Genomic DNA, 12,794 nt, shown 5'->3' with positions numbered 1-12,794 from the left:
CTGCTCTTGGATTCTGCTGTTATTGCACATCCTTCCCCCAAGGGCTTCTCCTTTCAGAATTACAAGTGGAAGGGAGGGATTCTGTCTACTTCTCCCCACATGGCTAGCCTGCCTGCCAAACTGCCCCTCAGCAGAATACATAAGCATTGGTTCAACTCGCGGGACAGTCTGGCTACTTCCACCTGGACAAGTGGTGCTTAGAGAGTTAACACTGCCCCGAAACTCTTAACTAGCTGGTGTGGACGAGCCCCTAGCAGGGTTACAGCTGGTGTAGTGAGCTCCAATCCCCGGCAGTCGCTAGCGTATGTTCCCACAAACCCTGAAAAGTCTACGGGAGATTATCAGATGCAGCAGACCCTGGGGTGTCCGGGTTGGTGTAGAATGTCCCCTTAGTTCTTCAGCTGTTCATTAGCCATTGTGGGATCAAGATACCCATGCCACAAGCTTCCAGTTGGAAGAGTGATTCTGACTCCAGTTATTGGTGAAAAACTGACATTTTTCTGATCATGAAACCTTCTGCTAATGCCACCTGCCATCCTATCTAGTGTGTCCTGGAATAGTACAGGACCCCATCTGGTGGGGTGCTCGCAGAGGCTGCTCTATACAATATAGGCAGCTGTCTATGGTGGCAGACGTTTGAGCAGCTGCCTACAGTCGCAAATTTAGCCTCACTGCCCCCCAGTCATGCAAGACCACACTGCCACTCACTGGAATTTGGCACTGCCACCCTTTCTTTCATGATATAGGAGTGACTGGGCCAAATCTGCCACCCTAGGTGTCTGAGGAGGGGGATGGAACACCAAAGTTTTGCCTGGGATGGCAGATTGACTTGAGCAGCCTCTGGGAGAGAAGTGCTGATTTCGACATGCTCTGATAAAATTCAATGGGAGTTGAGCAATCTCAGAGCCTGGAAGTCTAAAGACCAGAAACTGGAACCACAGAGACGCTATGATTCTGCACTGACCTGGAGAGGAAATGGTTGGGCCACGGTCCCTGGCCTGGCAATTGTGAGAATGGGAAATGTGACCACGGGCGTCCATTGCCCCGGAAAGTCATGATGACGTCTCCTATCAATATAAACTGCACCAATGGCAAGGAACAGAACAGAGATCTCCACAGCCATGGAGACGGACAGCTTCTACCACAAATGGGACAGCTCAGAGCAAGTGGAACTGGCAGTGCAGGGAGGAAGCCGCGCACCTGGGAGAGCTGGTAAAGGTGAGCTGGCCTGAGGAAGGGTGGTCTTGTGATTAAGGAGCTGCCCTGGGAGTCAGGAGGACTGTGTGCGATTCCTGGCTTTGCTAATTTGAGGTTGGCCGGTGCCAACAATCAGGAGAGTTTGTCTCTCTCCCAAGTAGTGTCTTGGTTAAGTCTGGATATTCCCATCATCCACATCAACTCCTTTCTTATCATGGGGCAAACTCATCCCTGGGTCACTCCAGTGTCTTCAGTGTTGCTATTCCAGGGACAAAACTGGTCCTGTGAACCTGCCCATATCTTCCCACTAGAGCCTGAAAGGATTCTCATGCTCCCTTTAAGGCAGGGGCTTCTCAGTCTGGGCGTCACACTCACCTAAACTTCCCATATTGCCAAAAGGGAGAGGGATTCCCAACATGGAAAATGGAACTCAGGGAAGGCTGTGAACTACCTCAAGGTATTTACCCTACAGTGAATCCCTCCCTTCCCCTTGTCCAGTTATCATCTCTTGTAGGGAACCATGTTCACTGCCTGGAGTCTCTCCCCAAAGGGAATGTTAGGAGGGGGTGATCTTGCATTGAGAGATCTAACCAGTGTTGCTCCCCACAGCTCTTTGCCTCTCCAACTTCACCCAAGGGATGGCCTTTGTGATCCTGTATCTCCTGCTGGTGATTTGCATTGCAGTGGCCACAGCTCTTATCGTGGTGAACCGTGGGAAATGTACGTCTCCTGATCATGTCTACCTTGACCTCAGATCTCACCTATCAAGAGTGAGGCTGCTCTGACTAGTTTTGGGTGGATTTTAGCAGTGGGGCACAAAATTGGGCTGAGACTGGAGGCTCAGCTGTGACCTTAATTATGGAGCAGTTGCCATTGCTAGGTAACTTTCACTCACCTCTGAGCTAATGTGACCGGATTTTCAAAGCGGTGGGATTTGTCCTTAGCATAATTCCCACTAGCTTTCCATGGGACTTGTGCTCGAAAAACACAGAAAAATCCCACCCCAAATCAGTAACCGGGGCATGTTTGTGGTGACATTTTGAAGGTTGTGAAATATTCATACAAAAATGTTCTTTTTTCAACGGTATTCTGGGGCCAGTGCAAAGGGCTGGCTGCGGATCTCACTAGCGGAGAGGGAATGTCTGGGAGTGAGAACAATGCAACAGGGCATGGCACAGTGCGCTGCCACAATTGCCTCTTCCACATTAGCACAAGGAGAGCTTGGGCTAGACAAATGCATTCCTTTCCTTTTTAACTTTGCAACCAGCTAACCACACACAAACCGAGACAGGCTCCTTGTGGCAGCAGGCGGCTTTGTGCTCTGCACAGCAGTCAGAGCCCTGCATTGCTCTGGGAAGGCTGAACCTTTTCACTCTCAGCTTTGCTCTGCCCCTTTGAGCTGTCCAGCCACATTCTGTGCCCATGTGTAGCAGTAGCAGCTGCACCGCATATCTTGGGGCCACTGGCAGCTCAGTGTAACATAGAGCAGCCCCAACGCAGCTCTACATTGTAACGAGGACCGAGCTGCTGTCCAGAACAATGAATTCCGGTGTTGAGCACAGTGCACCTGTAGCAGAGGATCACAGCTAGGAAGAGGTAATGGACATCAGAAGTCTTGGGTGGTAACTGGGAGGAACGTGCACTATACAGCAGCACAGATGTCCCCACAGATATGGGTTTCCCCTCCTGTTCAATTTTACTCTGCAATCAAAAGTCTCATATCTACAGTGTCCCAGGGTCTTGCCGAAGCCCAGGAGGATCGAGATACAATAAGAAGAGATGCCAAGATAAATCTGTCACATCACCAGGACTATATAGGTGAGAGGATAAAGAAAATGTTTCTATTCCTTGTTGGACTTCGCAAGTCTTTTTTGGTCCCTACACCTCAAGGGAGGGGAGAGTTGGGCCCACGGGGTCAGTTGCAGGGATGGTGAAGATGATGTAGCTCCTTGGACTTCAGTGGAGCTGAGCAGACATACATCAGCTGGAGATCTGACCACAGCTAAGACAGGACTGTAGATTATTGTGAGGAGTGGGACAACCACAGGAAGTGGAAGCAGCCCTTAGAAGTTGTTGGACAACGTTGTCCTGCTCCTAGGATCACTGATTGTTCAGTGAGATTTTCTTCTGATGAAGTCATGTTTCTACCAGTGTCTCTTAGGCTGAGAGTGTTGTCCTGCTGGGGAAGCCCTGACGTAGATGGAATTGGTCTGTTCCAGGAGTAGGCATGTGCCTGGGACTTCCATAAACAGTCACTGCTTGGGTGAGTGGGAACAGAGACCTGTGTCCCCCAGGAAAGATCCCAGTTTAAAGGAAGTAAGGAAGCAATAATCTGGACGGGGGAGAAGTGTTGTGGTGGGTCCCCAATCATCCAGCAGATGGTCCCTGAAAACCCACCTACAGTTGGAACCATTCTAGAGAGGCAGGGCCAATGGGAACCACCACACTGGGTGTCCCTGATACCCCTGGATTATCTCAAGGCAGTCCTGGGTCTGACCTGTTCTTTCTACCACAGTCCCCCTGCACGGGTCATTGATTTCCTAATTTTCCTTTGGGACACTAACACTGTAACCAGCCTGCACCCACCTGGACAGGATGGGTGTCACTGTGCTGCACGTCACGGGCACTGAGAACATCCCAGTAACAGTGGGTTAGTGCTCAGATCCTGCTGCTCCAAAAAGGGTCTGAGCCCCAGATGAGCAAAGGTTGGCTGCTGTTGTGGCTAAGGCATGGGCTAGAACTCACAAGATCTGGCTTCAGTCCCCAGTTTTGCCACTGACTCCCTGTGTGACCTTGAAAGAGTCACTTCATTCCTTTGTATCTCCGTTTCACTATCTGTGAAATGGGTAACATTTCTTGTCTATTTGTATTGGAACCATCTCTCGTTCTGTGTCTATGCAGTGCCCAGAGCAACAGTGCCCAATCTCAGTTTGGGTTTGTGCAGCACCTGGCACAAAGGGGCCCTAATCTCAGTTGGGGCCTCTAGGCAGCACTGTAATATAAATCATTAAGAGCTATAAGTGAAACCCATTTACATCCTTGCAAACGACTGCGCTTGCTCTATAAATTTCACACACTCCTGGATGAATGGTCCTTACCCAGCACTCCTCAGGGGTGGAGCATGTGAGTGGGGCAGCATGAGGTCCTGTGTTGTTATTTAAAATGGAAAATCCCTCTTCTCTCATCTTCCTTTTAGAGTTGAAGATGTCCAAAGAATTCAACGTGTTTAACAGTCGACTTCTTAATGGTATGTTCTGCTGATGTTTCTCAAGAGGTTGGGCATAAACAGTTCCATTGTACTGCCAACCCCAGCATTCAAAAATCATGAGTGAAGCCCATGAGACTGGCTTAAAAATCATTAATTTTTTAGAAATTCAGTAAATGTTGGGCTTGATTCTGTTCTGGTTTCTGAACCTTTCGGGTCACGCTTGGGTCACGTTATTAAGCTGTTCTCCGCTACCACGAAGGGTAGAAATTATTTTTTTCTAATGAAAGCTGAGATTCTCTCCTAACTGCATAAATCCAGGAGCTGGGGCTGAAGAAACGTATCATGTGTCACAAAACGTGCAATAAAATCGTGGAGGTTGCGCATGGGTGGAGTCTCTCCCTTCGACACGCCCAAGTACAGCAGTTGTTTCCTGCTCCCTGTTGTCTGCAGTGTCCAAGGAGCTGGCTGGGGTTAGGCTGGGGATCAAGGAGATCCAAGCTGATCATGTGAAAGACCCATCACATCTCCAGGACGCCAAACGTGAGAAACATCCTTTTCCTTCCTTTACCTGATCACTGCTACTTCCATGTAGAGGGACTCCTGGGTCTGATCTTCCCGTGTGAAGGGCAAGCTGCAATGGAAGGAGAGAAGGAGGATGAGAAAGGGGAAGTATGAGGATGGAGCAGGTAACCCTGTATGGATAATCCCATTTTAGTTTGGGATCAGCTGTATCCTGCTTCCATGGACCTCCCCAGGTTTTATTCTGAGCCCAGTTCATGCTGCAGCAGAACTTTGCTGTATGGGGTCTGAGATCCAAAGGCACTTATGCATGTGTAACCCACTGGTGAGCACATGTGACAGGTTCCCCACTGTGCTGATCTAGGAGATGATTGGGTAGCTTTGTCTCAAGCTGTAGTATTTCCTGCTTTTAGCCCTGGAGGACCCCAGTTCAATCCCCAAGTTGTTACCCATGATAGCAGCTGTCAGTCTACTCTAGGCTCCCGATTACTGTGTGGGATGATACCTGCTCAGAGCAGTCGTTTTCGACCTGTGGTCCGTAGACCTGTGTGGGTCCGCACACTATGCCTAAGATTTCAATAGGGGTCCACACCACCATTGAAAAGCTCAGGGGGTTGCAAATGAAAACAGGTTGAACATCACTGGCTTTGTGTTTAAGTGCTTTGCTGCATTGTGGTCTCAGTACCCTGTAAATACATTGGAGTGAGGGGCCGGGGGTTGTGGGGGGACTCTGGTTCGCTCAGCGCTGCTGAGAATTCACAGGGCCTGCAGAAGGAATTCGGGAATGCTCAGCCTTTCTGGTATCCGGCCCATCCAGTGCTAACATGAGCCGGATTCTGTGATGCAGAAGTGGAGTGTGGGCTACCTGATCGTGAGCCTGCTGACATAAAAATTCACTCACTGAATCCAACAGTTGGCTTGAAGGAAAATCAATGAGCCCAGGATAGCAGAGGTGCTCAGGTAATACAATGGTGGACTCCAGTATCAGAGCATAGATAGGTCGAAGGCTGTGAATGGGGACAGAGAGTGTGTTTGCGGCTGGATGGACACATAGAAATTTCCAGCTGCTGTGAAGGAAGGTCTGAGCCAGGCCAGAAATATCAACCTGTTGATTCCGGTGGCATTTTTCTACCCCCTGCCTGCCCTGACAGAGATAAGGAACCTAACGCACACTATGTCGAAGGAGCTGGCTGAGGTGAGAAGGGACCATGACAGACTCCAGGAAGTCTTGAGCAGGGTGCAGGACGAGTTACAGAATCTCACAGGTAAATAGTCGCCGGGTAGGGCTGTGACGCCTGTGACAGCGTTATCTGAAAGGCTCAGTGTCAGTAAAAGGGAACAGCACTTTCGACTGTCATGTTCCCAATAGGCCTATGGCCTGCGCAGCTCCCCCTGCACTGAAACTGACCACATCTCCCAGCTGGGAGTCCCCAGTGGCTGTAGAGCCAGCACAGATGTCTCCGATGCCACCCTCCTGTCTGGCCCAATTCTCTCATTGGTTCTATGCCTTGGGCACCGGATTTGGCATCCGGAGACTCAGGGAACCATAAACCATTCCCTGATACCTGCCCTTCACCCAATGAAAATGGACACAGCTGATAATCTTGGCCCTAGTTGGCTAAATACATAAAGAAGACTAACACGGGATGGATACAATACTGTACGGCAGAAGCCACCAGATGGTGCTGTTGTACATCAGCTTGCAAGTTCTCTTTCCAAGCATGTCAGCGGTATTCAGTCTTTGAAGACATGATATGTTGTTGTTTGCAGGCTGTGATATTTTTGGGGGGGCAGCTATTTTTTGTTTATGGGCACCTATTTTCAAGGACTAGTGCACGGAGCGAAAATCAACAAGTTATACTAGGAAAATATTAACTCACTGATTTATTTTTCAATGGGAAACCGACCTACCAGGCCCTGCCATCTGCTACCACATGTCAGAGGAGTGACACTGCCATGTAACTTAGAGTTACCATATTTCAATCCTGCGAAAAGAGGACACTCCACGGGGCTCTGGGCCTGCCCTAACTCCGCCCCTTCCCCGTCCTGGCCCTGCCCTAACTCCGCCCCTTCCCCAACGTCCCCGCCCCAACTCCGCCCCCAGGGTGACCAGAGCAAAAACAAAAAAAACCAACCCCCCTGTTCCCCTCCCCCCCACCATTCCTCCTTCCTCCGCAAGCGCTGGAGGGAGGCCTGGGAGACGCAGGGGAGTGTGTGTCCGGCCTGGCACCAAGCAGGCAGAACTCTGGCGCAGTACCTGGAGGGAGAGTAGGAGGGCAGCCCGCGGGGCCAGGCGGCGGCTGTTCGTTCTCCCCACCTGGGCAGCGGGACTCGGGAGCAGCCGCTGGTGCAGCTCCCACTGCCTCAGGGGGAGGAAGCGGCCAAGCACATGGCGCTCGGCGGCTGCAGCTCTGGCGCCCGGGCCGAACCCTCCGAGCCCGGGCCTGCTGCGGGGACCCAGCGCGCACGCTGAGCCCAGCCCCTGGCCAGTCACGTCTGTGCTGGCTGCCCAGCTGGTGCAATCCCGCGGGTGGCCCCGTTCGTTCCCCGGCAGGACCCGAGCGGGACGGGGGGGGCTGGGGCCTGCTGCCCCCACTCCGGGGCCGCCCGCAGGATTGCACCAGCTGGGTCCCCGCAGCAGGCCCGGGCTCAGGGGTTCACACCCCGGGCGCCAGAGCTGCAGCCGCCAAGCGCCACATGCTTGGCCGCTTCCTCCCGTGGCAGTGGGAGCTGCAGCAGGGCTGTTCCCGAGTCTAGCTGCCCAGGTGGGGAGAAGGAACAGCCACCGCCTGGCCCCGGAAAGTTGGAGCCCGGGGAGGAGGCGGTCCCCTTACCGTGCCTCTCTATTTTCCCAGACATGTCCTGCTTTTTGGAAATTCCTCCCGGACGGGGATTTGAGGACCAAAAAGCCGGACATGTCCGGGAAAATCCGGACGTATGGTAACCCTAATGTAACTTATAAAACCACCCCACAGAGGATGAATATCAAAGTATGAATATTTGTAACAAACTATTTAGCAAGCTTTTCAGGAGGGTGAAATTCATGCTTAAGTCCAAATACTGAATAAATTCTTGAATTCCTTTAACTGCTTGTGAGCAGTGAAACTGCATTTTCATTCTCTAATCCAGGCTTGTCCCATAATTTGACTTCTCACAGAATTCACCTGCATGAAATGTCCACCTGGCTGGCAGCGTTTTGAGAAAAGTTGCTACTTCTTTTCAACATCGACTAAATCCTGGCCGGACGCTAAGCAGTTCTGTATGGATCAAAAATCTGGCCTGGTTATTGTTAACACCAAAGAGGAACAGGTAAGCCAGCCACTCAGATTCCTATTGTGTATCATGCAGAATGGAAGGAATTAAGCTCAAGGGGCCATATTCTGTGCTGTTACACCAGGGTGAATCTGGAGTTTCTCTAGATTTACCCCAGCATAACTGAGATCACAGTCTGGCTCAAGTTCTCCAGGAATTTAGAAATATTTTTGGATGTAGCTTGCTGTTCAAGGGGGATTGAGGGGAACTCGATACTTAGTCATTTGAAAAATGTCGAGTGAGCTCTGTGATAAGAAATCTCAGTGTCAGATGTGGATGGTTTGATGTGAAACAAAATTTCATGCGTGTGTGTGTTGGGGGGGGCAGTTATACTCCCGTGTGAATCCAAATCACGGTTTCATGGGGACCTAAAAATTATATTTGATTGCTACTGACCTGGGCAGAATTTCAGCTGCTGACCCAGAGGTAAAATGCTTTTCACAGGCGCTCACTTCTACACTATGAAAGGCCTTTTGATATCCTAGGGAAGACTCCACTCCAGATTCCTCATCAAGACATTGCAGAAGGAATCCTGCCCTGAGGGAGAATCCACCTTAAGTTTTACATTGAGCCCAGTGCCTGCTGGGAACAGGACTTTGGGAGACTAGTTGGTGCTGGGAGGATGCCCATGTAGTGCAGAGGTGGGCAAGGTACTGCTGTGAATCTGGAGTCACCAGAACCTAAATCTGACTCACGAGCACTACAGCTCATAGCGTGTGTATTTCACTATCCCATCTTCAGTTCTGGATTTAAGGCTCCCACAGTAACCAGGGTGCAGAATGGGACTTAACAGGGACTGTAAGATGATTCCTTGGTCCCCCTGCCTGGAGGAGACCTATGGCCATGAGATTCACAGTCCCCAGAGGCAGACCCTCAGCAGCTGTAGAAGGATTGAAAATTATCTGCAGTCCTCAGGGAACAGCAGCGTAATATTCAGCCTTATTATTATCACTTACCTGTATTGTGGTAGCACCTAGAAGTACCAATCAGAGCCCTGTTGTGCTAGGTGCTGTACACACATCACAAAAGGACAGTTCCTGCCCAAAACAGGCCAATGTTCATCTCCCATTCTGAAGGGGAGAATTGCAGGGCAAAGGGCAGAGATGAGACATTTGAAGTACAGCTGGTCAGAAAATGAGCTTTTTTTTCCCTGTGGAAAATTTCATTTTTGGGGGCAAACATTTATATATTGCAATTATTTGACTGAAAATCGAAACATTTCAATTTGGAAATGCTGCTGTAGTGCCTCATGGGAGCTGTAGTTTGGATGCCTCAGGCCCCCATTCTTTAGAGGTCAGACTACATCTCCCATGATGCACAATGGTCACTCCTCTTGAAGAGAGGAAGCAATGCATCATGGGAGTGCCTGGTGCATCATGGGAATGTAGGGTGGCCAGCCCTCATGTAAAGGGTTGGAAAAACAGAGGGAGGGATGAGAATCTACAGCGACAGACTCTGCTGGCCACAAACACAGGCCCCACAGGCCCCATGAAACCTCCTCACCTCCCTCCTCACCTTCTGCCTGGGATCATGATTGTCTCCTTCACCTGTTTTCCCACATAGACGTTTTTGTCAAACCACATCACTCAGCCCCATGTGTACTGGCTGGGCCTCAGCGACTCAGCGAAGGAAGGAGAGTGGCGCTGGCTGGACGGCAGCCCCCTGTCTGTTAGGCAAGTTCCTCTTTCTTCAGCCTCTTTGGAGAGAGAACTGTCCCTTACACTCAGCTGTTTCTGCTTTATCTCCTGTCCCGCTAAAGAGCCAGACGGAGCATTGATACCAATGCAATTGATAGTAAAGGGGTCTCTGGTCCCCTTTAGTGGCTAAACCACGTAAAGAAGGTTATGAGTCTGCAACTGCCTCCATGCTAATGTCATCCAGGGTCAGCACAGAGCCGGGACTGGACCTGGGATGTTCCTGGGGAGCAGAAAGCTGCTTGACCATGGGGCATTCTGAATGTCCTGCTAAGGAACGGTGCTGGGGAGAACAGCAACATGGCCCAGGGGACAGGGCCATGGAGAAGGAGGCAGCACTCCTGGGTTCTAGTCCCAGCCCCATGAGTGTGCTCTGCTGGCCGACTGTGAGGCACGTCTCTCCCTGCTCTATGCCTCAGTTTCCTCACCTGTAAAATGCACTGAAAACTGATGTCATCCAAGCTGAGAACAGCTCTGGCTTGAGCAGTGGCTGAGCCAGCTTCCCCCTATTCAGTGGCTAGCACCAACCTGCCATGGCCCTGACCTGCAGACACCACCTCAAGGAGTGAGTAGGCAGATCAGTCCATGCCCACCTGGACTCTCTCTGCTAAAACTATCAGACCAGTCAGTGCCCATTGGCATTGGTGATGTGGAGACCTGTCCCCTAGGAGCTGGCTCATTTCATAGCACCTGCAAGGAGGATGTTTTCAAACCAGAGACCTCCAATTTCATGTGGCTTCGGTTTCCTTCTCAGGTTCTGGGGGCCGGGGGAACCCAACAATTCTGGGGCAGACGGGGAACACTGTGGCACCCTGCTCTTTGACAGGAACTGGAACGATGCCATCTGCTCCTTGACTCATTACTGGATCTGCGAACGGCAGTGCTAGATGAGTCCCTGAATCCGCAGCAGTGAAGGGGAGGTGTCACACAGGCTGCCCCACGTGGGACTGCTCCGGAGCTATCGTCTCTCTAAGTCAGTGATTCTCAGTCTGCCGCTTGTGAGCTGCAAGAGGTTTTAATGTGTCTCCTTTGGCTCTTTGCAGCACACGATATTACAACACTGTGATTTAATTATTAACCGATCTAAGTTATTAACCAATCTGGATGCTTTTTCTATGTTATTAACCCATTGAGTTATCAACCTGCACTAAACTACTAACTTATTTGCTGTGAGATTAATATAGATAGATATAAAACTAAATATTTCCCATCACACTGTTTAAATATGAATAGTAATAAAGTAAATGAAACAATGAATTCACCTACTGTGGCTCTTTTGCGTAACAGAGATGGGTAATTTGACTCCTGATTTACTGAGGCCCGAGTATCACTGCTCTACACGCTGGGCGGCTATTGCAGCGAGTGGAGCTGTGGGACAGGATCATGGGAAGCAGAGGTGGAGAAGGTGACTGGCATTGGACCGTCTAATCCATTTCCCTCCTATACTGGGGCCCAGGGCAGGGTTGTTCTTTTCAGGGCTCTAGTATTATTGGTATAGAAGCAATTCAAGAATTCCTTCTCTTCATGTCCTTTGGTTCCATGATTAATTTTGTTCTCAGCCTCTTGATTTTGTGCTGTGCTCATATCTTCCCTCTTTTTACCCTCCCCTTTTGGTGCTGTGCTCATATCTTCCCTCTTTTTACCCTCCCCTTTTGCTATTGGTTTAGCCCTTTAAATGGGCACTAACCTCTTGAGCGCCTCTGAGCGGTGGGGTGTGGTACCACTGTCCTTTTTCTTGCTCTTGGTGCCCCCTGCGGGCTGCTGACTGACCTTGGCTGACCTTCAGTGAGTTGCCCCCCCCAGCCAAGTCAGGAAGTCCAAATGAACCCCTTCCAGGGTATTAAAGAGACCAACAAATAACCAGTCTCCTTGCCCTTGCTAGGGTCTTCAGCCCAGCTCTGGGCCTTTTAAATTCAGCCCTTTTTTTGGGCTCCCAAATATGCCCAATCCCATTCTTGGGGTTTATGCCACTTTATCTGAGTCCGGTAGGGGAACCCAGGCCCGCCCACTACTCTGGGTTCCAACGCAGTGACCCTGTGCACAGCAGCCACACACTGCTCACTTCAATTCTTCACTGCTATATTCCCTGGATCTCTTTCTACTGGGCCCTTTTATCTCCAGCCCTGTCTCAGGGCCAGCGTCCTCAGGTTCTACGCTCTCTGCAATCCCAATGATGTAAGGTTAGCTAAACATAAACTCTGTCTGATTGCCAGGCTCCTTTGGCCAGAGAGGAGCCCCCTTCTGCATTCCTCTGGTCTTAGCCGGGAACAGAACCGCAAAGGCCAGGAACTTAATTTATCTGGGCCAGCAGGTTTCTGACTGGTTGTTGCTTACCTTTCTAGCCCTTGAAGGACCAGGTCTCTGTGGTTTCCAAAATGGCTGCTCCAGAGACTCCTCTCTAGGCAGTCTTCGAGGACTCACCTTTGCTGTTCTTCTCTTCTCAGCCTGCTGTTTTTGGGACTGGGGAGCAGTAGGTTGCAGGAGGGCTACGGGGCCCCCAGCAGGCCAAATATATCCTGTCTCAAACCAGCCCTAGACAGCCTGTCACTGAGGTGGAAGCCATCCACAATATACAGCCCCCTCTCCTCACAGAAGGTGGACCATTGTTCTACAAAACCATAACCCTCCATCACTTACTTAGCCAGCAGTTCACTTCCATAATCTTCTGTTTTCTGTCTTCCTTTACTCGTGGGACAGGAAGGATTTTTTCAAACATGGCTTGGACATTCTTCTTCTTCAGCACACTTCCAAGAGCCCAGAAATCATCAACTATCTGTGCAGTGACATTAATTTTGATATGAACCCTCACCAATGGTTACCTGTCAACTTCCGAAGCCTGTCCAATCTCAGAGTGATATCTGGTG

General features: G+C 50.4%; 1 protein-coding gene across 2 annotated transcripts; it reads left to right on the top strand.

Moving 5' to 3' along the window:
• Positions 1 to 832: 832 nt before the first annotated feature.
• LOC135977088 (CD209 antigen-like protein C) lies at positions 833 to 11,183 on the top strand. 2 transcript variants are annotated; one of them, XM_065576136.1, is made up of 9 exons: positions 841 to 1,218; positions 1,807 to 1,917; positions 2,926 to 3,015; positions 4,394 to 4,444; positions 4,856 to 4,945; positions 6,076 to 6,189; positions 8,082 to 8,233; positions 9,800 to 9,909; positions 10,685 to 11,183. In XM_065576136.1, the coding sequence occupies exons 1-9, from the start codon at positions 1,089 to 1,091 to the stop codon at positions 10,815 to 10,817; spliced, it is 981 nt and encodes a 326-aa protein (XP_065432208.1). In that variant the 5' UTR covers positions 841 to 1,088; the 3' UTR covers positions 10,818 to 11,183. The 2 variants fall into 2 exon arrangements, with proteins under 2 accessions (XP_065432209.1, XP_065432208.1); XM_065576137.1 differs by lacking the exon at positions 4,856 to 4,945 and having other exon boundaries at positions 833 to 1,218.
• Positions 11,184 to 12,794: the final 1,611 nt, after the last annotated feature.

This window comes from Chrysemys picta, chromosome 22 (genome assembly GCF_011386835.1).
Source record: "Chrysemys picta bellii isolate R12L10 chromosome 22, ASM1138683v2, whole genome shotgun sequence".
Lineage (NCBI taxonomy): Eukaryota > Metazoa > Chordata > Testudines > Emydidae > Chrysemys > Chrysemys picta.
This window is presented reverse-complemented; position numbering and strand designations above follow the sequence as displayed.